Genomic DNA, 25,605 nt, shown 5'->3' with positions numbered 1-25,605 from the left:
CACTGCACCATGCGGATGGTGCAGCCTTACAAAATGTGCTTTCTGTGACGTGATGGCTGTTTTTGTTTTGTTTGGCATGTGGAGAACACAGGCTAGAGCCAAAAAGGCGAGGTGGGTGCGCCTGCTGGAGTCACAAGAGCTCACTGTACACCGGGGCTCCTGGAGCCTGCCTAGCTTTTTTGCTTTTGTTTTTGTTTTAAACAAAGTACAGGCTTTCAGACGATAAATATTACAACAAAGACATTGGGGGGAGGATCAGAAGATTTATCTAAAGGAAGAAAATGTAACATTGGGAAAATAAATGCACAAAGGATTTTTAATAAAGTTATCTTTGTGAAAAACAATCTGACATTATCTGTTGCAAGACAATTATTGATTTGACCTCATAAAGCTAAATAAATTAAACAAATATTTTATAATTAATTGCACATCATTATGACCAAAAGTAATTTTTATGGCATTTTACTAGGTCTTCAGGGAATTTAATTTATTCATGTGCCTAATTAAATCCAAGTGCCTGAAGGAGCTATTGATTCGTATTGCCAATACCGCCGTGGACGTGGGGATGTGGCCCCTACACTAGCCCACCGTGCCTGGGCCATGGTGGGGTGACCTGTGGACACTGACAGTAACACGCACACGGGAGAGAGGTGTTTTACTCTGATACCCAACTTTTTTATTAACACAGAAACACAGACAATACTATAACCTCATGAGGCTAAATATAAATCCCATTTCTTTAGGGAGACTTTGATGAAATGTAGGATTGATCATATTTGTATCTTATTTTCTATTTCTTTTTTTTTTTTTTTTTTTTTTTTTTTTTTTTTAAATTTTTTATTTATTTATGATAGTCACACAGTGAGAGAGAGAGAGGGGCAGAGACATAGGCAGAGGGAGAAGCAGGTTCCATGCACCGGGAGCCTGACGTGGGATTCGATCCCGGGTCTCCAGGATCGCGCCCTGGGCCAAAGGCAAGCACCAAACCGCTGCGCCACCCAGGGATCCCTTATTTTCTATTTCTAAAGTGAATCCTACATACAAATTACAATGGCATTAAAATCCTAATTAAAATTTTGCAAATAACTTAGTTACAAACTAAATATATTAAAATGCAACTCTGGCTATATATAAGCAATACTATCTCAGAATCTTCAGTGAATGATTAATAATGTTATTTCTTCACTAATATAAACAAAATACTATTAACAAAGACTTACTGACAGATCCATATGCAGTCATCCCGAAACTAAGAACAGTAGTTGTTTCTATGGAGAGTAAGTTCTTTACAATTAAATAGCATTGCTGTCCTCTCTACTTCATGAAACTGAGAGGAACCGGAATCACTTAAAATAACATGGTGGAAAACCACTGCGATCTCTGCAAACCCATCAGTGTCTGGTTTAGGACATGGCACCCAATTTCCTCCAGGGAGGGCATAGCACAGAACCGGGGAAAGGGCATCCCCCCATCTCCTCGAGTCCTCCGTCCCCCAACTCCCCCGTCTCCCTGCATCTCTCCGCATCTCCCTGTCTTCCCTCAACTGCCAGGGTCTCCTCCCATCTCCCCACATCGCCCAGGGTCTCCCCTCATCTTCCTGAGTCTCCCTGCATCTTCCCCTGTCTCCCCACATCTCCCAGGGTCTCCCTCCATCTCCCTGCATGTCCCCCACCGGCCTCCCCTTCCGATGGGTGGTGGGAAGCACTGGGCTGGTGGGAGACACGCCTTACCTCCTCTTCCAGCCAGTCGTTGTACTGCACGATGGAGGACATGGCCACGTCAGCCCCTTTCATGTAGAACATGATCTCTGTGGTGGACTCGTCCTGGGACAGAAGGAAACATGGGGACACTGAGGCCACAGTGCTCCTGCCAAGAGCAGCTGCCTGAGCAGAGGTGCTCTAAGGAAAGTGATTCTCGGGAACGTTCCTCTGTAGTGAGCCAGGCAGTTCCCTATGCTGGGCACTGCGCTCCCTGCTCGGTCAGGCAGACCCAACCCAGAAGAGAAACGCAGCTCTTGGTGCTGTGCAGAGATGGCAAACAGGATCTGTTAATGGGTATATGCCTCAGACCACAAATTTGAGGTTAATTCTGTCAAATTTTCATTCTTGACTGAATAAGCTTTCCTTGGTGAGCCAACTTCCAAGGTATTTGTTTTTGGTATTTGCTAAAAAAAATTTGACAGAGGTGCATGTCAGTAACTTGACTCTGCAGCAAAGCTCCCTGGCTTGCTATTGCTGTTGTGCACAAAACAAAACAAACGACTTCAGCTGACTTCAAAAGTTAATGGCCAACACCTACTTGCTCTGCCTCTATTGTCTTAGGAGACATTAGAGCCTCTTAAATCACTAGGACTAGAGCCTCTCTAGCTGCTCAGCGTAAATTTAGTTTAGATTTTATTTCAAAAAACCACCCTGCAATAAGCTTAAATTGTTTGGATGAACAGTGAAACATCCAGAGTACCCAGTGTGGCATGCACAGCGCCCCCCGAGTGGAAGTCTACCCGGACGATGACTCCCATCCGCTTGCTCTCCGAGGTGAAGGGGAACATCTGTAGGATGCTGTAGGTCAGGATTTGGCCGCTGGGAGTCCTCAGCTGCATGGAGGCGAGGTCCCTGCTGACCAGGGTGAGGCCGACACTCTCAGTCCACTGCACCAGGGCCACCTAGGGGAGACCAGCGACAGTGAGGCCATGTGCCCCACAGGGGAAGCTCACCCACACTGGCCACCCACAACCTACACGGGCCAGAGCCTTTCTGCTTTTGTGGCTGTGCAAGAACTCCCCATAGAATAACAATGTTGGGACTTGAGAACAGGCAGCGTGAGGGGCCCTGGGCCTCACCGCATGACAACCATGACTGGTCACCCTTCTGTCCCAGAGGCGGGCTCCGAGGTCCTGATGGAGCACAAGAGTGCAGAGCCCGCATCCAGCTACAGCACCTTCCAGGGCCTTCCACCTCGCCCACAGCCCCCCATCCCTGGGTTTTCCTGTCTCTTTCGAAATACAGATGAACTGCCGGCTGAGGGAAATGCAGGGGTCACCCCAACACCAGCTCTCTGGCAGCCACCACCCCAATGCATCAGCTGGCTCGCTGCCTCCCAGCATGGAAAGTACAGCTGCAAACTGCTCTGGATCTGAAGGATCAAACTTCCCCGGCGCACAGATAGCTCTGAAACATGGAAGCATTCTTCCTCATGGTTATTTACTACCAAGAATTACAGTGGGAGAATCAAGAACAGAAAAATAATGTTTTAAAAGACTTTTGCTTATTTAAGAAAGAGTGCGTGGGAGTAGGAAGAGAGGCAGAGAGACAAGCAAACTACCCGCTGAGGAGGGAGCTGGATGTGGGACTCGATCCCAGGACCCTGAGCTCATGACCTGAGCCAAAGGCAGACACTCCACCCACTGAGCCACCCAGGCACCCCTGAAGAATAATTTTTAAAGTTAATTTATGAACAGTATTTTTCATGACAGTGTTTTCTGGAAAAAAAAAATCAGTCTGTCTTTAAAAGCCATCTTACAACAAGAGACTCATCAGTTGGCACGAGGTCGGCTGGCCCCAGGTCCCAGAGGGCTGCCACACACGCAGAAGGCAGCACTCTTCCTGCCCCGCTCCCCCACCCCGTTCCTCTGATGCCCGGTCTCTCCCTAGCCCAGCGCCGCGTCCTGCTTGCGGTTTTCTTCCCCGTCGACCCTCCCAGCACCTGACCTAGGGTCTGAGGAATCATGTCACTCAGGGGCCTCGTGGGGTCTGTTGGGGAGAAAGTCAGTGCGGAGTTTCAGCATCCACTGCAGTCATGCGAGGACAGGCCACGATGAGGCTGGCCAGCTGTGGCTTCGAGGTGGGAGTGCTCAGGTCAGCCCCCACCTCAATGCCTCGTCGTATGGCCGTGGCGGCAGGGCCCCTGGGGATGCTCAGCACATGTCTACGTTAGGCTCTTCCCTCGTCCTGACTCACGGTGTCATCAGAGATGCCCCTCAGGCAGACCAAGCATCAGCGGGGCTTCCTAGGTAGTTCCCGGTTCTAACACCCAGCACCACTGACCAGCAGGCTGCAAGACGGAATTTTGAGAATGAAGGCAAAATAAGATTAAGAGTGCAAAGCCCTGGATCTGTGCAGTATTTGGGCTGGCCTGCTGGGCCTATGCTCCTGGGAGTGACCTCCACCCACGGGAGTGTGCCCTGGGAAAGCGTGGCCGGGCTGCACATGGTCTGCACTGTGCTTTACTGGTCTCGTGGTGTCACCTTGGCCTCTGCAGGGGCTGGAAACGAAGGTTGGCCATGTGGGGGTCAACCTTGTCTACACAGTGACCCCCAATAAAAACCCTGAACGCCAAGGCTCAGGTGGGCTTGCTGAGTTGGCAGCATCTGACGTGTGTTGTCACATCACTGCTGGGAGAAGTAAGTGCTGTCCATACTACCCCCAGGGCAGGACCTGGTCCTCAGGGACCCCGGCCTATGCACCTCTTCCTCGGGTCCCACTAGTCCTTTGGTCCTTTGGTGATAACAGCTGTGCACGGTCCTGCTAGTGAACAGCAAACTGGAAAAACGTCCTGCAGACCCCAAACCACAGTGCATGTCTCACACGAGCTCTGTACCTACCAGGTGCAGAATGTGTGTCGGCCACGTGCCAGTGGATGCCCCCAGCTGAGCCTCCCTAGCCCCGGTCCAGCCCAGCCAAGGCAGAGGAGGGAAAGGCCGCATGTTGATGCCCAAATGTCACCTAACACTGCCTTGGGGAAAGAACACAATAAAAAAACAACCTTTTGGCTGCATTTGGGGTATTTCAGTGCTTTCTAAAATTAAGTAAAGCCCTCCAGGAAGGCACCATCTCTGGTCCTAGGAAGGATCCGAGTGTCTGAACTGAGGCGAGGATGTTACATGCTACAGTACTGTAAGCAGGCAGGCCTTCCCACAGCCGTGAGGACCAGGGGGGCAGAAGTGTTCCCATGGCCCCAGGTTCCCAGGCAGGACAGGACGGACACCCCCAGCTGGCATCCATGGTGGCCTTCTGGGCAAGCCCCTGACCAGCAGCACTCGCAGCAGCTTTTTTTCCTACTGCTTTTACCCTCCGCGGCCCTGTTCTGTGTGGTTTATTTGCAGAACAGGAACATGTGTGGGCCGCCTTGCTCCTGAGCTGAGAAGCTGGGTCAGATGGGAGTCTAACAACCTGTAGGGGGGCTGGGTGTTAAACACTGAGTCACCGTGCAGCTCGAGATTAGATTAGAACTCGAGTTCTGTGGCTTTCCAGCGTGTTACTAAGCCACTGGTTTGCCAAGATCCTAAAACCACGCTATGGATAATCCAGTGCTGTGATTTAGAGCACCAGCAGTGTGCTCTGAATCTCAGCACCTACAGAGAGACACGTGGCCGTCAACGAAGGAGCACATCCAGAGGGCGCAAGCGAAGAATTCAGCAAGTCACTTCAGGTGGAGAAGGAAATACACACTGGAGACACATTTTCTATAAAACTTCACTATAAACTATAAATGACCCAGGACTCCCCAGGTGAGTTTTGAACATTCACAGTAAAAGGGGACTTTTACACTTTGACCATAAACTATGTCCTGCTGACACCTGCCCCATCACCATCTTGCCCCACCAGGCAGCTCAGCAGCCTATACTTGAGGACTACACCTCTTTATTAATTACTTCGTGTATGCCTTTACAGCCTGCTCAGGCAGCAGCTCGTAACAGGACCAGTCTAGATGCTTATACCTGGCAGTGTGCCATGCCAACTGCTTTTAATCATCATCATTTTGAGGATTAACTTCCTACATAATGCCAACCAGAAAAGAGTATAAAATTTTTCACAAGATAGATGCTATAATCACTGTTCTGATGCAAGTTGCTTAGTGGTGGGGAGAATTCTTTTGGATAATACAAAATCGAACATTTCTAGAACCAACCAAAAGGGATGGATGTGGACACGCAGCACTTTGTGGTAGGCTTCCTACCAACACACTCAGTACCTGTCCCCCGAGTCAGACACGCGGCTATGAGCTCGTGGTAAAGCGTGAACAGGGTCTCATTCTGGTTTTGAGCTTTACCACCTCGACTCCGAGCACAGTGACCATGAAAGGAACTGGATCAGAATTCATACAAATTATCTGATGTAAAGCAGGAGTATTCAAAAAGGCTCCTAGAAATAACTTCTTTCTAGGGATATTAAATGTAGAAATTAAAAATTTCAAAGGCAGGGATCCCTGGGTGGCGCAGCGGTTTGGCGCCTGCCTTTGGCCCAGGGTGCGATCCTGGAGACCTGGGATCGAATCCCACATCGGGCTCCCGGTGCATGGAGCCTGCTTCTCCCTCTGCCTGTGTCTCTGCCTCTCTCTCTCTGTGACTATCATATATAAATAAAAATTAAAAAAAAAAAACCAAGTACACCTAAAAAAAAATTTCAAAGGCATTGACAGTTTGACTATTTTCTTTCTAGACACTGAAGCAATTAAAACCTATATACTTTGCTAAAGCACGTTAGCTGTGCCTCCTGTGTACTGACCAGCATGGCTATAAAGCATGAGCGATTTGAGTGATGACAGCATGAACTCAGAGCTGTCAGGATCCCTCACTACTGGGACACAGACTCATGGAGGTAGTGTCCCCTGGAGGCTCTCTGCCACCCCCAGCTGTATCTCCTGCCTCCACCACTCTGGAAGGCTCCACAGCTGGCCTGACGTGCTAGTGTCCTGGCTCCCTCCCACTCTCCCCTTTACACCTGCCTGTTCTCTCCACTGTGGCACTCACTCAGACCACCCCCCCCCCATGCCTAGGGGTCTGCTGATCACCTCCCACACCCGGACCTGCAGCTGGTTCTAGAACCCTGGTGCCTGAGGCCCCCGAGTGCACTGTGCTCACTGTAGTGTGCTCTGGAGCCAGCATGAACACTCCAAGAGGAGAGGACTAGTCTCTTCTCTAGAGTGGCTTCAAAGTGGAGACACGAGTGAAGGCGTCCACAGGACAGTCCTGACACCTGCTCATGGGTGGCTCCCTCCTGGGTGCCAGCACCAGGGGGGCTGCGGTCTACGTCACGTCTTCCTCCCCCTGTGAGTTACCAGCCCACCATGCAGCCAGTCCTCACCACACAAAAGGCCAGTCACCTGGAAGACGCACAAGGCCGTAAACAGTACCTCTTCAGGTACTGAAGGGGTCAGTTCGGATCATTTGCCAATGTTTAAATTGGGTGGTGGTTCTCTCGTTACTGGGTTCTGAAACGTCTTCATGTATTTTGGTTTCCATGCGTTTATCAGACACCTATTTCACATATCCCACAGATCTGTGGTGCGTCCACGTCTTCTCAAGAATGGGATTCTTCCCGTCAAGTCCAATTGATCAACTTCTTTTACAAACTGTGCCATGTGTGTCCCATGAAATCACTCTCTGACTCAAGCCTACAAAGATACTTTTCTAGAAATTTTACACTTTTAGGTTTTTCATGTTTATGACCATTCTTTTAAAAAAGATTTTATTTATTTATTCACAAGAGACACAGAGAGAGAGAGGCCGAGACACAGGCAGAGGGAGAAGCAGACTCCATGCAGGGAGCCCGATGCGGGACTCGATCCCAGGACCCCAGGATCACACCCTGAGCCAAATGCAGACACTCAACCGCTGAGCCACCTGGGTGTCCCTATGACCAATTTGAGTTAATTTTTGTACGTGGGGAGAGATTGGTTGAGGCTTTGTGTCCAACAGTCCCGTTGTTCTGGGCACTGTTCCTCCAAGAATCACCCCTGCACTTCCCTGGCAACAGAAAGTCTTCTAGTCCGTGGGCCCAATGTGCCCTCACACTCAGGCCCTTGTGACCCCCTCCTTCACGGCCTCAGTGCTGATAGCACAAAAACCCTGTACATGTTTTACGAGATCGATCCTTAAGTATTTCATGTGCTTTTAGTGCGTTATAAATGGCACGTTTAAAAATCTCAATTTGTTAAGTGATCGCTGCTAGTATATAAAAATACAAGTAGTTTTGGTATGTAGGCATTAGAATGTACGATCTTGGTAAATTACCATTTTGTTCTAGTGGAGCTCTGGGAATTTCTATGGAGAGAATCATACTCTCTACCCCAACAGTTTTACTTCTTCCTTTCCAACTTGTATGCCTTTTATTTCTTTTCGTGCATTAGAACCCTGGTGAGGAGCTGTGTGCGAAGAGAGGACACCACTGCCTGCTCCAAACATTAGAAGGAATTACCCACTGCTTCCTATGAAGTATCACAGAAACTACAGGATTTTTCATAGATGCCCTTTTAGGCTGAACAGACCCTTTTACTCCTAGTTTACTGAGAGAATTTATCGGGAACAGATGTTGGATTTTTGCCAAGTGCTTTCCCCCCTGAGGCTACTGCAGTGATCATACGGATCTCCCCCTGTAGTCCGTAGATAAATTTACGACTGTTGAACCCACCTTGCATTACTGGGGTATGCACCTGGTCAGGATGTATTACTGTTTTCATCTCTGCTTGGACTCGAACTGCTCCCACTCTGAGATTTCTGTACCTATGCCCCTAAGTGATTTGGTTTGTAGTTCTCTGGTGATGCCTTTGTCTGATATTGGTATCAGTTTAACAACAGACAAGCGTTTCTTCCCTTACTGTATTTTAGAAGAGTGTGTACAGAATTGGTATTACTTCCTCATACATGTTGGGTTGAATTCACCTGAAGCCACCTGGACCTAGATAGATATGGGAAGCTGTGCAATTGCAAATCGTATTTCTTGATTAGATACAGGGCCTAAGACTGTTTTGGGTGTTTCAATAACCATGAGAGAGCTGGCGGGGAGAGGGAGGTGGGGAATCACCAGCGAGTGCACAAACATACAGACCTGCTCTCCTTTGATGGGTAATGGAGCCCTAACATGGGTGAGTGGTTTCTAGGACTTGAGACTACAGACTCCTAGCACAGTGGTCTTCATAGGAGGTTCGTCTGTGCTGGTAAAATGTAGATTCATAGAACAGTCTAATGTGAACACGTGTATCTACTTAAGTTATTAAGCAACATACACTGCAACCTTCACATTTAATCAAATTAACTGTTGTTTTTTAAATTTTTTTTAATTTATTTATGATAGTCACACAGAGAGAGCGAGAGAGGCAGAGACACAGGCAGAGGGAGAAGCAGGCTCCATGCACCGGGAGCCCGATGTGGGATTCGATCCCGGGTCTCCAGGATCGCGCCCTGGGCCAAAGGCAGGTGCTAAACCGCTACGCCACCCAGGGATCCCAAATTAACTGTTTTTAAAGCAGATTAGGAATAATGTAAGGAAATGGTAAAGAATGTTTAATTCTGTAGATTTAGTTTCAGTAGGTTTGGAGGAGATCTAGACTTGGGAGGGTTTAAAACTCCTCTGATGTTTCCGAAGGGGAGTCAGGGCTGACAATCACCTGAACAATGAATGAGGACACGACTTTCAGAAGTGGCTAAAAGATGGAGTGTAGGTAAAGCATTAATAACAGTGCTTTAAAGCATAGCTTTAAAGTAAGTTGTTTTTGCTCACAGGACATATTTCTACTTAAGTTCATGATTAAATATTTTTATTGTAGCTCTGTGAATGGGACATCGTCTTCAATGTAGCAGGTTGTTACTGATATATAACAAAGTATGGATTTGTGTATTTTTATTAGGGTTTCCTGAAAGATGCTTCTTTGGTTGCCTAGATATACAGTCATGTCATGTCTAGGTGGTAATTTTATTACCTTGTAATAACTATAATGATTTTTTTCTGACATACTGTCTGATGAGAACATCCAGGACAGTACTAAATGACATGGGTGTTAGCAGACATCCTTGTTTTATTCTTCACTTGGGAACAACTGTAGAGTTTATCTCTACAGTGTGATGGTGAGTATTGATTTAAGACTAGTTTCACAGATCATGCTAAGGATGGACCTCTCTATTTTGCATTGACTATTATTACTGGAAATGGAGAAGGGGCTACTTTGTGTGTTTTGAGCAGGAATGGGTACTGAATCAGGTCAGATCATGACCTGACCCAAAGTCAAGAGTTGGATGCTTGACCAACTGAGCCACCCAGGTGCTGTGGTTTTAACAACTTTTTGAATTTCTTTTCTGGTTTATTCAGGTTTTATGTGTTTCTTTAGACTCCACTTTGCTAATTCATATTTTTCCTGAATATAGTTTTTTGATGAGCCTTTCAAAAATATTAGTGTTTGGGCTGTTTAATACTCATGTAAGCATTTAGGCCTATGTGTGTTATACACCCCTCATGTGCATAATTCTGTGTGCACTTAGTTTTGCACTCACTGGTTTATATTAGGTCCCTATTTTTGCCAATAGTTTCTGAATTTATTGCCTTCTCAACTATTACTTTTTTCTTCTCCTACCTTTCTCTAATTTTCTTTTATCCTTCTGAATTTTTTAGTTGATGTGAGTTCATTATTCTCTTTCTTCTTATTGGTGAGCACAGCCTCTGGTTTGGTCTGCAAGGTGCTCCCGGGGATGTTCTCCAAGGGAAATGCAGTTTCATCTGCTGCCCTTGCCATGCTGCCAGTTGTGCCTGTGAGCTGGAGCATGAGCAGCTGCTGTTCAGTGTTTACATGGAAACAGCTTTGGATCTCTGGCCTCTCTGACCATGGCTTCTCTTAGGTCATGTTCTCTGTACTAACAGGACATGCACACAAAGCTGCTGAGGGGTGGGGCAGACACTGTCAGGTTTTTGGCTCAGAATTTATCTCAGGAGCAGGGAGCACACTGCCACACTGCCACTGATGCCCTCCCCATCAGTGAGGCTACTCAGACAGAAGTGGGGTGCACATCTTTTCTTGTTCCCTGGTATACTCTCAGTGACTGTGTGGGCCATCTAGCACTCCTCATTCTGTATCTGCTGCCTACAGAAAATGAAATTTTCTGGGTACTCAGGTATGAGTTCTTTAGCAAGAAAGTTTCCAGTGCTATTACTTGATTTGATCTGTTTAGGCAGTTTTGTCAGTATTTGAATAAAATGTGGGAAAAGTGGTTTATCAAATCCTCCTTGTGTGCTGCCATGTTCTTGTGGAAGCTGCTGCCTGATGTTATAACAGGATGTAATCTTGAGAGGTTTTTCTCTGAAATATAACGATAACTGCAAACTTAAAGTCTTAATATATTTCCTATGACTATTTCTATGACTTCTGAGCCTTTAGAAATTTCTAATAATGTTAACTACTGACAATAACACAGAGGTAGAAAAAAATTAAAATGTGAATATAAAAAATATGTTTAAGAGGGAGTCTGGGCTAAATCTCCTCCACAGGCCACTCAGTAACACACAATCTTTGTCACAGGCAACTTATGTACACATTCACACTTCTCTAGGCTAAGTAACCAGGGGAGGAAGGTGTTCCAAAGGGTCCTGCCATAGGAGAGAAAATATAATATGAGGCAAGACCTTATCATTAATCTTCCTCTGCAATTCCATTATTCAGAAACTTCTGTGCTATTACTATTTAAAAGCTTGGGAGAAATCTCTCTTTTTTTTTTTTTTTTTTTGAGAAATCTATCATGTTAGCAATTACATACACATACCTGCCAGCTACACTCAGGGATACATTTCTTACCATGCATTTTTTTTAAAGATTTAATTTATTTATTCATGAGGGAGAGAGAGAGAGAGAGAGACAGAGACAGACAGAGAAACAGAGAGGCAGAGACATAGGCAGAGGGAGCAGCAGGCTCCATGCAGGGAGTCTGACGTGGGACTCGATCCTAGGTCTCCAGGATCAGGCCCTGGGCTGAACGCGGTTCTAAACCACTGAGCCACCCCAGCTGCCCTCTTACTATGCATTTTATAGATCATAACTTCATCACTGACTTATCTTCATTTTCGACTGTGGTATTATTATCGTTGTTATAGTTACCAGAATTATGAACATGAAATGCAATCTGATTGCCTGGAGAAACTGCCCATCAACACTCATGGTAGGCTGTATGTGCACATTCTCCACCGCTCCTGGGAAGAGGGCTTCCGTGGCTGACAAGGACCTGCCCCAACGGGTGCTAATGAACAGCACGATTAGGCCCATTTCCTTGGGCATGCACAATAAAGTGAGTGTGCAGCTGGAGCCATTACATGCTTGAGAGCTTGCCTTGGTAAATCCAAAAGCAATGCCATTAAGGACACAATATTCTTCCATATTTAAATAATCCACTGTGGTTTGGCATAAATTTTAGTTGATCCTTGCAAATAAATGCCCAAGCGAGGACCTGATATCTACAATAATATGTAAACAAAGAAAGTTCCTACATGAAAGGATGCAGCCACAGTGTAGAGAAGAATATTGCCAGTAAACAGCTAGTTCTCAGAAGTAAGGAGTCACTAAAAATCATGGCCAATCAGTCATTCTGGACCCAAGGAGGCTGGAGGTCCTCAAGGTCTGTGTCACCATGTGCCCACTAAGCTGGTGTCCATGATGATGGGTCACGACACTCGGGTCTTGGGTTTCTGTCACTGCAATGGACATACAACAACTGCAGGGGGATGGGTTTTCATTCCATCCAGGAATTTCCACGAACAGCTAATGTTTACTAAGCTGCAGTTTGCTATGCTGAGGCTGTAGAGAGAAAGCAACAGGCAAGTGAAACTTTCTACTCTCTTAGAGAAAATGAAATATTGATCACTTATCATAAGAAACAGGGACAGGGCATCAGCAGGTTCCACGTGGTGAATACTAGATGAGGCACTGACACTCGAATACTACTACTGCTTGCCACACCTTAAAGCATCCCTGACACTCCATGAGGACACATCATGGCAAATATTTAATGACCGTACCTCATGGAACCTTTAAGGATTTAACATTAACTCCTCCAGAATTTCATTATTTGTATAAAATGTTCCTTTGTGTATATCAGTAGGTAAGGTAAGAGATCCTTTCTGTTTTCAGGAAAATGAAAATGAAGGCCATTTAAGGTTGTGAAGAATTGCAACTGTGATATTAGAACTCAGAAACAACATTCTACTAAATTACAGTATTTCTAAAGATGAAGAGGCCACAAGAGCCATAAACACGTTGATGCAGAATGTACAAAACCAGTGACGTCTCTGAAATGATAATGTTGCTTATTAACCATACATGTTGTGATAGGTCAAAGCTAGGGTCACACAGAAAACATCAATTGAGCCATTTCCCTGAATAAAGCTCCAGGGTGCAATATTCTAAGCACTTTATTCAATAAAAAATGCTTTTAAAACGGTGCTTTGGTGATTGGGAAGCATTGCCATCATCCGTCAACCTAACTGCAGCAAAGCTCAATAAGCTAAATAATGAACCATTTAGATTATTTTCCTTGGGCCTTAGGGATTTGCAAACATTGCATCAATAGAACTCTTTAAAAATTATGATGAACTCTATTTCTTCATTTTCAGATTTAAAATATGTGTTAGGGATTTTTTTTTTTTAGGGTTATTTAATGGGCTGCTACTTTTAATCATTGTCCAATCTCCAAAGTAGAAAGAACTTTTAAACAAGGAAAAAATTTAATTACAAGATTAGCAGTTTCAATTTGGTTCTAGTAATCTTGGAATCGATGAGATCCCTCTCTATTGTGAATTCCTAATTTAAGATTTAAAAAGTGTTGGGGATCCCTGGGTGGCTCAGCAGTTTGGCGCCTGCCTTTGGCCCAGGTGGGATCCTGGAGTCCTCGGATCAAGTCCCACATCGGGCTCCTGCATGGAGTCTGCTTCTCCTTCTGCCTGTGTCTCTGCCTCTCTCTCACTTTCTCTCTCTCTCTTTCTGTCTCTCATGAATAAATAAATAAAATCTTAAAAAAAAAAGATTTAAAAAGTGTTATGACGTCTCTAAAAGCTTAAAGATGAAAAATCCCATGTATTTTCAATAAAAGTTGTTTTTACTTTTGGTAGATAATAAGGTAAATATGTAATATAGTATTTTTACAACTTCAATAAAATTTTTCTTGAGAAACATCTGTGGTCTCAGTTTCCCATGCTTAAGACTGGGATATAATTCTTCTTCAATATATAATTGTATGAATTTCTTGAATATTATATAGAAAACAATGTGTTCAACCCTTTCTTTATATGAAAAGGAATGTGGTCCATTTCCTTCAAAGAGCAGTGACCAGGGGTAGACACTGGAATACTAAGATGGAAACTTACACATCTTCTGAATCTTAGCTCTCTTAGTTTCTCCCTAAAGTTCCTATTACCAAATAAAAAGATTTGCTATACACACGATTCCAGAAGCCGCACTGAGTTTGCCTACAACAGATGTTTACATACTTATAGCTCAACTCCACTCCACTGAGTGGAATAGTGGTGCTCACAAAGACGCATCCACTGACCAGCAGACTCCCAACCAAGCACACTTGGAGGAGACAGCGGAGCCCAGGGAGGTGGAGTTCGGCCTCCCCCTTCCCCCGTGCCCAGCACTCTCCTCCCTGTGACCAGCCAGCTACTCGCAGTTGCTCGACAACCTGCAACACTGTGGGGCTAGTCTCCGTCTTCACAGGCCGTGCCAACAGTCCTGGAAAGGGATGGGTGGCACTGTGACCCACACTAGACGAGAGTTCACCATCACAATGTCATCAGGTACCAAAAAGGGAAAGACCTTTTAAGCTACCAGAAGAGTCTGGCTAGGGCCTCCAGCAATCTGGCTCCCACCTGAATGTCAAGGCTGATACTCCCAGAAGGTGGGTGATGTCAGTACCTCCCTGGCCCAGGTGCAGGGGCCCTGATAGGACCTGCACACCTTGGGGGGGGGGGGTCCCCTGGCTGAGACCCACACACTTTGGGGGTCCTGGCTGAGACCTGCATACTTGGGGGGCCCTGGCTGAGATCTGCCACACCTTGAGGGGGCTCCTGGCTGAAACCCGCACACCTTGGGTGGGGGCCCTGGCTGAGATCGGCATACCCATAAAAGAAGACAAGTGTCTGAGGAGGCTGAGGAAGCGCACAGTCTCTCCCTTCAAATACCTGTGGTGCCACACTGTGCCCAAAATGTGCCAGGGTGTGACCCAGACAAGCTGCTATGAAGGTGATGGTTCAGGATCAAACAGGCTTTGAGATCCTTCTTTCTTTTTAGCCTTTTTCATTCTTCTCAGTTTAACTCAAAAACTGCAATAATAATAAAGTTATTATAAAAATGTCTAACAGTAGGGATACCTGGGTGGCTCAGCAGTAGAGCATCTGCCTTTGACTCAGGGCGTGACCCCTGCAGGAAGCCTGCTTCTCTCTCTGCCCATATCTCTGCCTCTGTGTCTCTCGTGAATAAATAAAGCCTTAAAAAAAAATGTCTAACAGTAAAATAACCATGTTTTAAAGGGTGAAAATTCCCTTAACTCTAGCCCTGAAGGACCCTAACCAGAAGAACATCCTGGGTGGGGCACGAGAAGAGGTGTGGGGAGAAACTGGGGTGCATGGAAATGATTCCAGCACAGCAACCCCAATACTTCATGTCTGGGAGGTGCTCAGAGCTCCACGCAAGCTATGCAACCCACAGTGAGGCCAGGACGGCAGATGTATGTGAGGCGGCTGTGGGGGGTGAAGGAGGTACAGGTCTGGGGAGAGAGATCAGGAGGGGTCTCCATGCCAGCGTTAACAGGAGGCCAAGAGCCAGCGAAAGCAGTCTCAGCTTTCTACATTTAAAGAAAACTGAACTTTCATCTTTCGGGGTTTTTTTCACCACCTCTAAGCTCTTAGGTGAGTAACATGTCCTAATTTCTAAAGTAGCTTGTTCTGGTTATCATGTGATCATTTTCTGACTAAATCAACATGGAAATGCCTATGTTAACTAAATCTTCAAAAATAAATTTGATTTTCAACAAATACAGCTGTGCCTAAAGCTTTGTAAAGTGCCTTGAATCTGCTGCTGTACTTGGGGTCTCTAGCTCCTGTTCTTTTTTTTTTTTTTTTAAATGGATTTATTTTTTTTTAATTTTTATTATTTATGATAGGCACACAGTGAGAGAGAGAGGCAGAGACACAGGCAGAGGGAGCAGCAGGCTCCATGCACTGGAAGTCCGACGTGGGACTCGATCCCGGGTCTCCAGGATCGCGCCCTGGGCCAAAGGCAGGCGCCAAACCACTGCGCCACCCAGGGATCCCTCTAGCTCCTGTTCTTAATCACAATGAAGTCAGAACTAGGTCACAGATCACATGTCCGTCTCCACTGGGTGGCCTGCAGGGGGCACTGTGGAGGGACCCTGCACACTAGTGCCCCACCTGGCTTGCAGCACACCCTGGGTGGGGGGCACCCTGGGAAGACTTCCAGGCTCAGTGGTCGCAGCTGTGGGTGACTCTGCATTTCCAGAATGGAGAAGCCCCAGCCCCACACCAGGCCTGCCCCGCAGCTGGCATGTGTGGAACGCAGTGCGTGTACACAAGAAGGCACATATTTCGGAAAGAAACAAGAAAACAAAACTTGCAGTCCACCTGACACACAGGATTAAGGGAGCAGGTATCTCTACCTGCGGCTCCCTGGGGCAGGCCGACAAAGACTCCGCGCCTCTGGAACGAGGCATGTCAGGATGGTCGCAAGCTGCTTTCAAGGAACAAATAGGCTCGCGTGATGGGCAGCTCCCCTGCAGCAAAGCAGGTCACATGCCCCTGCGAGCTGGCCAGGGCTCTTCCATTTGGCACCCACAGCACCCATCTACCCAGTCCTCTCTCTGCCCTGGGTCACAAGCTGACTATAGGTATTACTCACATGACACTCTTCTTAATATTTCTGACTCACAGATTTATCTATTTGACTTCTTAAAAAACTTTAATAGCAGGGATGCTCTTGCCAGCGCTCTGGACTTTGCGGTACATGTGACAGAAGCACCCAGCCCCTCGATGTTCTCGGTTTCACGCTGCGGTTCTGAGCAGCAGCCTAAGGCCCCAGCCTCTCTGGCCTCACTGATGCGGGCATCCCAGGTTCCTGGCAGTGATGTCATTAGAATGGAAGGACTCTGCTCTTCTGAAATACTCTTTAACGAGAATCATCAGGCTCCTCTCCTTAAAACATTAGATCAGATTCTTTTTTTAAACTGTGATTGAAGGTCCTTTTGTGGGGGAGTTATTATATAGTCCAATTTCATAGGGTATTTAAAGAAGTTTGTTTGCTTCTACTGTTTCCATGGTCGGTTGATTACAGAATCATCTCAAGAACCTTGAGTACAAAAGAGTGCATAAGAAAACTGTATTTAAAATATACTGGCTGAAAAATAGAATTGGAAAAATTAATTTAACAATGGCTTTTATCAATCTAAAATTTAAAAAAATGGGGGCACTTGTGTGGCTCAGTGGTTGAACGTCTCCCTTTGGCTCAGGGCATGATCCTGGGGTCCTGGGATCGAGTCCTACATTGGGCTCCCTGCATGGAGCCTGCTTCTCCCTCTGCCTGTGTCTCTGCCTCTCTCATGATAAATAAATAAAATCTTTAAAGAAAAAAATCAAAAAATGGTGTAAGGTCAGAAATGACTGATTTACCACATTTAAGATTGTACTATTTCTGTCTCCTGAAAATTTTCAAAATGATCTACATCCGAATTCTCTTTTGAAATAGATATGCTATAGCTAAAGTCTGGCAAAAAAAAAAAAAAAAAAAAAAGCTAGAAATGTAACATGCGAGCCAGACAATTCATGTGGAGCTAAGAGAAAACCAGACGATAAGGGAGGGACCGTCCAAGCTTCAGCAGCTTTATTAAGATCTAACTTGGTCACAAGTCAGTTTATGAAATCAGTAAAACTCTGATTATTCTCATGTGTTTTCCAGTAACTAACTCTTAAGATTTAGTTAAGGGGACACACCAGGACCAAATGCAGAGACCTGGAAGAGCCGCTGTGTGCCCTCATGGCCTGGAGCTAAGCACCGTTAGAAACGGTTAGAGAGCTCCCCTTGTACTCACCCCCGTAAAGAACGGATTTTTTTTTTTAATTTTTATTTATTTATGATAGTCACAGAGAGAGAGAGAGAAGCAGAGACACAGGCAGAGGGAGAAGCAGGCTCCATGCACCGGGAGCCCGACGTGGGATTCGATCCCGGGTCTCCAGGATCGCGCCCTGGGCCAAAGGCAGGCGCCAAACCGCTGCGCCACCCAGGGATCCCAAGAACGGATTTTCACGCCTTCTGATGGCCAGTTTGTACTGAGATCCTCTAAGAAGCCCCGACTGACCTCATCAGGACTGGCAGCCTGGTAGGTGCGGTTTCCGTCACTGAAGTCCTGGTCCGCCTCGGTGTACTCGGCCTCCCCAGTCATGCCGGCTCGAGGCTCATACACGGGGGTCACGTTGTGGCACAGCGCAATGGCCTTCACGGCTTCATGGACACGACTGCTAACACTTTTTCTAACTTTAGGAGCTGAAGATTGGGCTTTTCTAGGTAGCGTTGAACTGGTATTGTTTCCGCTAGCTTGAGACTGCATCTGATAAAATATGGAAGGTCACAAGATTAAGTGATAATGTAGTCGACATTGGAATTATCAGCATATATTATTCTTATAAGCTAGTTAGCTAGGAATAATAAAAGTAGCTTGATTTTATTCCAATCATCTCTTACATATCAGCTGTTAGTATAAATGACCTTTTCGTGCTTCTGCTGTCAGCGCGTTGACATTTCCTGGTTGTCACATATACCAAAATCTTTGTTATAAAACTTAAAGTCTGAGAGTTTCTGTTTACTAGATTCACTTGATCTATGGCATTGGCTTGCTAAGTCCTTAATAACTCACGTTTACTCTCCTTGTAAAGAAGGGTAAGTTAGAGAACCACCTAGAACCACATACTTCTAACTGCTCTGGGTTTTTGTTATAAACTGCTGTACTTAAAGTGGAATAAAGTGAAAAGCAGGGAAAAATGCTTATGAATATTTCTTTAATCCAACAGAGGAATCCAGCTTGTGACAGCCCCTGAATTAGAGTCTGGTTTGGTGCCTAGCAATGACCACTGCGATCTGAGGGAAACTGACCCCTATGCGTCCTCTCTCAACATCATGAGCTCCTGACGTGACTCCCTGGGTCACCGTTTGGGTGACTCTCCCCACGCTGGGCTGTGTTGGAGGGTGCTCACCTCCCCAACCCCACAGCACCACAGTCCCTCCTCGGCTACCTCCACAGCCACTCGTGACAGCCCTCCTGAGAAAGCAAGGCTCTCGCTGTTGGACGGGGCGTGCAGAGCCACTGAACCATGACTACTCTGCCCGTCAAATTACAGGGCTGTCTAATGAAGGGTTTGCCTATGCAGCTCAGCAGCTGGCAGTGCCTCTCCCCCAGCACGCTGACTCCATTTGCATGCCGCTCCTGCGGCAGTGTTACAGGAACACAGGACATGGCTGACTCCCCTTATGACTTATGTTATGTTTATTGATGGCTGTATAATTTAATTTCATACAAATGGCATTAAAGATTATGCCCTCCACCACCAAATGCTTCCGGTGGGGAAACAGAATCAGATTATGAAAGATCTGTGTTCTATAACAGTGCACCTGGTAGACTATTATCATCTTAATAAAAAGACAGAATCTAAGGGATACAATCAATTTTACATAAAAAGTACTGTCTAAGCAGCCAACCAACAGATAGCTTAAGAAAAAGATTTTTAAAAGACCTCTTACATGGAAATAAGTAGTAAATATTTGCTGTTTTTGCACAGTGACTCATCCTTTTTGCTTTTAATTTTTCTAGTAAAATAGCTTATTTGGAGCTTTTAAAATCATATTCATGGATAATGTAAATTTATTTTTTTATAGAACAGATTTTACCTGGAACAGTTTCTACCCAGAGTAGATTACCAGGACAAGGGAAGTCTTATTTTTTCTCTTTTTAAGATTTTCCATCTGTTAACAAATGTTCTGGGTTTAGTCTGTATTGAACTGAGTGACATCCAACTTAAGAAAGGGCTTGGTTTTAAGTGTGTGTGTGTGTGCACGTATGTGTGCTTGTTACATACGATAAATATGCACATTCAATATTTTTCATTTGATGGCATCTTGAAAAGTAAAGTATATGCCATTCTGGTAAATATTAGAGAAGAGAAGGTTTTCACAAACTGAATGCAGGGCAGACAGTGCACTTGAATCTGGTCTGAGCAGAAACTGCTCAGGGAGTGTGCAGTTTGGCTCGTCTGTGGAAGTCAAGTCAGAAGTGTGACAGTCAATACACGCAGTCTATGGCTTCCGTGGGCACCACCGCTAGATGGCCCTTGGAAGCCCCGTGGCGGCAGTGGTCTATGGACACGGGAGCTGCCTCTGCCCTGGGGCGTGGGTGATGTGCACTTTTGCACCTGTTACATGTTGGCCGGTTAGTATATGGGTGACCAAATCCTACCACAGAGCAGCAGACAAGCAGAGAGGCAGCTTAGGGAAGTGATGGCTGGCCCCTAATTCAGACCACATCCTGGTGCGTGAGCATCTTAGATGCCCTGGGGTAGCGAGGTTTGGTTACACAGAATGAATGCAACATAAATGCTACCTAGGGAACTGTGGGAACTAAAATGAACTCATAAATGCTATGGGAACTGTGTGGCCTAAAATGAACTCTGCAGGGTGGCCTACGTCTGCCAGCCCCATGCTCATGCTCTGTGCACACACATGGCCTCGTGGGCCCAATGCCAGGACCCTCTTGGGCCACAGACGTACTTGCAGAGGGCACTGCCTACAACATCTCTGGCAAACACTATGGCTGGGCTTCACCCTCCCAGGAAGGCAGTAATTCCTGCTCCTGCAACCTCAGAGCCCTCCTGAAGATCCAGAGAAAAGATAATACTTAGGATATGCTTCTTCCCAGTACCAAGGAATCCTTATCTAATCCAGATACAGACAACATATTTGCAGATGAAATAATGTGACATTTGAGCTTCACTTCACAATGATATGGTGAAGAAGGGCTTCAGATGGAATTAGGTCCGCTACCCACAGATACCTGCTGGGGCAGAGTGAGAGGGGACACCAGTGCTCATGGTACCATGTGTCTACTTCTGTTCATTGAAAAGAAAAAAAAAGTGAAAGTCTTATTAATTATGAAGAAACACAGAAGCACTGGTAAGAAACACATGTGATGCAACATTGTACTTACTAGTCTTAAAAATACTACCTATGCCGAGTTAATTCTTTTTTCACTAGGAGAAATATTTAATATGAATAAATGATTTAAGGTCGCTATACCTTCTATTATTTTTACAATACAGAAATGCTTATTTAAAATTAGTCTAAAAACTGCTTCTTGATTTATCAATTGGAACTGAGTGTTTTGAAACATTCAAAGACATTTGTTGATTTCCAGATTTGCAGATGCAATAGGCTGGCTCCTGGGTGCCAGGCAGCTCCCCTGCGTAAGTAAATGCACTCACTTGTGAGTATGGGTTCCTGAGGTGGTTCTGGATCTCGTCCATTGTGTCTGCTCCGTAGGACACGGTCCCCAGGTGCAGCCGCTTAAACACCATCTCGTTCTGGGTGAGGGTTCCTGTGACAAAGATCAGTCAAGAGAGGAAGCAAGCTCATCAACATGACCAGGGCTCCCATCCCGCACACTGACATCCATGGGCCGAGACCCCTCAGCAGGGAGAACGCTCTGCTATGTAATCCAGCATCTAGGAATGTCCTTCCCTGCTGAGCACAAGCATCCCTCCATGTTCCCTCCGGAAGGCCGTGCAATGATGTGAAGGGCTCTAGCTACCTGAACAAAGTGGGGCCTCTGCCTATCAGTTCAGATGTGTTTGGTACAAATAGAACTTCTGCCTGTTCTAAGACAGGCAGGAAACTGGAAAACAGTCACATCTTTGTAATTATCCTCTAGAACACTGCCTGAGAAAGACATCAACTAGTCCCAAATTAGCATGCCTACCAGTTTTTTTAAAAACCCAGTTTTGAGAAATTAAGTATTTTTCATTGAATAGAAACCGATGCATTTCACCCTTAGCATCCATTCGCATCACTGGAGCAACAGAAAAGTCCATGAAGAGGAAGGCACTTTCTCTCTAGCTGCCTGGTGGTCAGGGCTCGCCCCTGGGGCTGCAGGTCCATGGGGGCCAGGCACTCCCAGGTGCTTGAGCACGAGCAAGTGCTGCACTCCTAGTGGGTAAGGAAGGCAGTTTAAGGGAGGAGCACATGCAGGCCCATTTTAGGAGATGTCTTGTGTCTGCCTTCTTATCAGAGAGAGACATAGTACAGTGAATGATATTATGGAACACAGTGAGAGGTTAACATTATTTCAAAAATGGTGAATTTCATTAAAAGTAACACATAAATTCACAATTACACGTCCTCATGATTCTGGAAACCCCAAACACTGCGTATGTATAACACTTAATATAAAAATGTTCACACAATGTGCACATGTAATTGCTGCTTACCGGGTTTTAGAAAAATAAAGCCACCCAGGAAGTGTGAACACCTGTGGGTATGGACGTCATGTAGTTGCCCCTGGGCTTTTCTGCACCTACTTTAAAGCTCACAGAGGGATCACCCACTGACCGAAATAGTTATAAATGTGGAAATGAACAATCATATCCCCAATCAGTTATGGTAAAAGTTGGGCTTTCTAAGCATGGCTATAAGACATCCATAAAATATCAACTAATTTTTGCTTTCTTTGGTACATGTGACATTGGAGATATAATACAAAGTGTTTTCACATCTACCCATGACTCCATTCACATTAGTGTTCAAAACAAAATAGCACATCTGACTCAGAACTCCCACTAGGACATGTAGGCTACGTTAACATAAAGGAAAATCTGTATTTCACATCGCTGTTTTAGAGATTTTGATTAACCTTCTTACAAGAATGGATATGATACATACATCAGGGTCTCATAAGTTTCAAAGACTAGCTATTTTTAATCAGTTTTATAAATTTTGCTTTTTTGAAAATTCTATTTAGTCCTTTAATACTTTGAATAGCACCTAAGTTTCCTGAAATCAAAATTACATGAGAAGTATAGTTTGAAAGGGTTTTCTGGTTATGTCACCCTCATTAAATACAATAGAATTATTTAAAATATATTAAAGGTTATATTAAAGAATTAAAAATAATTCAACCTCCAAATGAAGTAAGTTCTACAGATTGTTTACATCAAAAATTTGAGATTAAAATGACAGTTGTATTATAGAAGATAATGAAACTATATTAATTCCTATTAGAATAAGCACCAAGCTCACCTCTATTACTTGTTCCCAAGTGAGCAGTTCTCTGAAAAATTATTTATTATATTAATAAAAATATTTATCAGATTGACATAATTAGACACTTTCCTTTTTCTTCTGATACACACTGAATATGAGGCATTCTATTTTATGGCAGGTTGTGGTAATGAGGCAGTTTATAATTACGACTACGATAAATGATAATACTTCCTTCAATCTGACTTTGATTACTAATGATTTTTTATGTGTAACAAAAATAAGAATACTACACCTGCACAGCTCCTACCAAAGGTAAACTATTATTTCTTTAGGTGTGTAAACCACTGGATGCAAGTAACAAAAGAGCCTAAGTAAAGAGGCCCCATCTTGTGCTCAGCTCACTATCTCACGCCCTGGGAGCCCACGGGGAACAGCATTGGGGTCGTGCCCAGTTACCCAGCGAGAAGACTTACCATGTCACTGGTGTTCTTACTGTGATGATATGAATCACTTCCATATTTCCTTTTGAAAACTGAGGTATAATTGGCAATACTATCTGTTTCAGGTGTATGTTGTAGCGAATTTGATATTTTTATACATTACAGTTATACAACACTCCCTATGTAAGTGCAGTCCCACCTGCCTGACAGTCACTGCAGTATTACCAACTACACTCCCTGTGCTGTACTTTCTGTCCTCCCTCGTGACTCACTCATTTCACATTTAAGAGGTTTGCAGCTCTTCATCTCATTCCTGTCCTACCCTTCCACTGGCCTCCCCTCTGGCAACCACCCATTTGTTCTGTGTCAAGAGTCTGTTTCTCTTTTGTTTATATTTGATTCCACAAGTTTGACTTCCTTAACTTCTTTCACTTAGCATCATACCCTCTAGGTCCATCCTTGTTAAAAATGGCAAGATTACATTTTTATAGCTGCGTAATGTATGTCTGTACCTCTTCTTCCTCCTCTTCTTAAAGATTTTATTTTTTTATTTGCGAGAGACAGTACAAGCAGAGGCAGGGGGAGAAGTAGACTCCCCACTGAGCAGGAAGCCTGACATGGGACTCAATCCCAGGACCCCAGCATCATGACTTGAGCTGAAGGCAGATGCTTTACTGACAGAGCCCCCCCAGGCGCTTGCATACCACCTCTTCTGTATCCATTCACCTAAGGATTATTTGGTTTGGGTTATTTCCAGATCTTGGCTATTGTAAACAATGCTGCTGTAAACACAGAAGTGGTGTGTTATTATTTTCTTTGGATAAATACCCAGAAATGAGATTGCTGGATCCCATTGTGATTCCAATTTTAACTTTCTGAGGACCCTCCATGCTGTTTCCAGAGTGGCTGCACCAGACTGCATTCCCACCAGCAGTGTACGAGGGCTCTCCTTTCAACGCATCCTCATCAACACCTGTTGCTCCTCATGGTGTTGATTTTAGCCTTTCTGACCAGTGTGAGGAGAAGTTATCACTATAGTTTTGATTTGCATTTCTCTCATGATTAGTGATTTTGAGCATCTTTTCATGTGTCTGTTGGCGATTATAGGTCTTCTTTAGAAAAATGCCTTTTCAGATCTTCTGCCTAATTGGGGTGTTTTTATTTTTTTGATACTAAGTTGTCAGAGTTCTTTTTTTTTTTTTTTAAGATTTTATTCATTTGGGGATCCCTGGGTGGCTCAGCCTTTTCCCTCTGTGTCTCTGTCTCTGTCTCTCTGTGTCTCTCACGAATAAATGAATAAATGAGAGACACAGAGAGAAAGAGGCAGAGACACAGGCAGAGGGAGAAGCAGGCTTCATGCCGGGAGCCCGACGTGGGCCTCGATCCCGGGACTCCAGGATCACGCCCTGGGCCGAAGGCAGGCGCTAAACCGCTGAGCCACCCAGGGATCCCCTAAAAAAAGATTTTATTCGTTTATTCATTCATGAGAAACCCACAGAGAGAGGCTGAGACACAGGCAGAGGGAGAAGAAGCAGGCTGCATGTAGGGAGCCCGACGCGGTACTCGATCCCAGGTCCCCAGGATTATGCCCCGGGCTGAAGGGGGCACTAAACCGCTGAGCCACCCGGGCTGCCCAAGTTGTCTAAGTTCTTTATATATTTTTGGATATTAACCCCTTACAGCATGGATGATTTGAAAATATCTACTCCCATTCAATATGTTGCCTTTTCATTTTGTTGATGGGTTTGAAGCTTTTTAGTTAGAGGAGATCCCATCTGATGTAATTCCATTTATTTTAGCTTTTGCAGCCCTTCTCTGGGGAGAGAGATCCAAATAAATGTTTCTAAGGCCAATGTCAGAGCGATTACTGCCTGCGTTTTCCTCTAGAACTTCTGCGGCTCTGGTCTCTGGTTCTGCACTCATCTTGTGTGGTTTGTAAGGAACAGGTGCAATTCTCCCTGGACCTACTAAAGAGACTGTTGCCCACCACCGTCTGTTCTTGCCTCCTCTGTCATACATTAGTGACCCATTTATGTGTGGCATTTATTTTCTGGGCTCTTGATTCTGTTCCACTATCTGTGTGTTGTGCTGGGGCCACACTGTTATG

The 25,605-nt window shown here is 45.1% G+C and overlaps 1 protein-coding gene across 5 annotated transcripts in view; it reads right to left on the bottom strand.

Annotated features, from left to right (window-relative positions):
• Nucleotides 1–25,605, bottom strand: part of ATP9B (ATPase phospholipid transporting 9B (putative)) — a 242,290-nt gene that overhangs the window by 29,438 nt on the left and 187,247 nt on the right. For all 5 annotated transcript variants that reach the window (XM_055302881.1, XM_055302885.1, XM_055302883.1 and 2 more), the window contains 4 exons: nt 21,285–21,397; nt 18,116–18,364; nt 2,501–2,662; nt 1,731–1,823 (listed from right to left, as the gene is read on the bottom strand). In XM_055302881.1, the coding sequence (XP_055158856.1) occupies nt 1,731–1,823; nt 2,501–2,662; nt 18,116–18,364; nt 21,285–21,397 (617 nt within the window). The remainder of the gene's footprint in view (nt 1–1,730; nt 1,824–2,500; nt 2,663–18,115; nt 18,365–21,284; nt 21,398–25,605) is intronic.

This window comes from Nyctereutes procyonoides, unplaced genomic scaffold, assembly GCF_905146905.1.
Source record: "Nyctereutes procyonoides isolate TBG_1078 unplaced genomic scaffold, NYPRO_anot_genome, whole genome shotgun sequence".
Classification (NCBI taxonomy): Eukaryota; Metazoa; Chordata; class Mammalia; order Carnivora; family Canidae; genus Nyctereutes; species Nyctereutes procyonoides.
The sequence above is the reverse complement of the archived record's forward strand: the minus strand, read 5'-3'. Positions and strand labels throughout refer to the sequence as shown.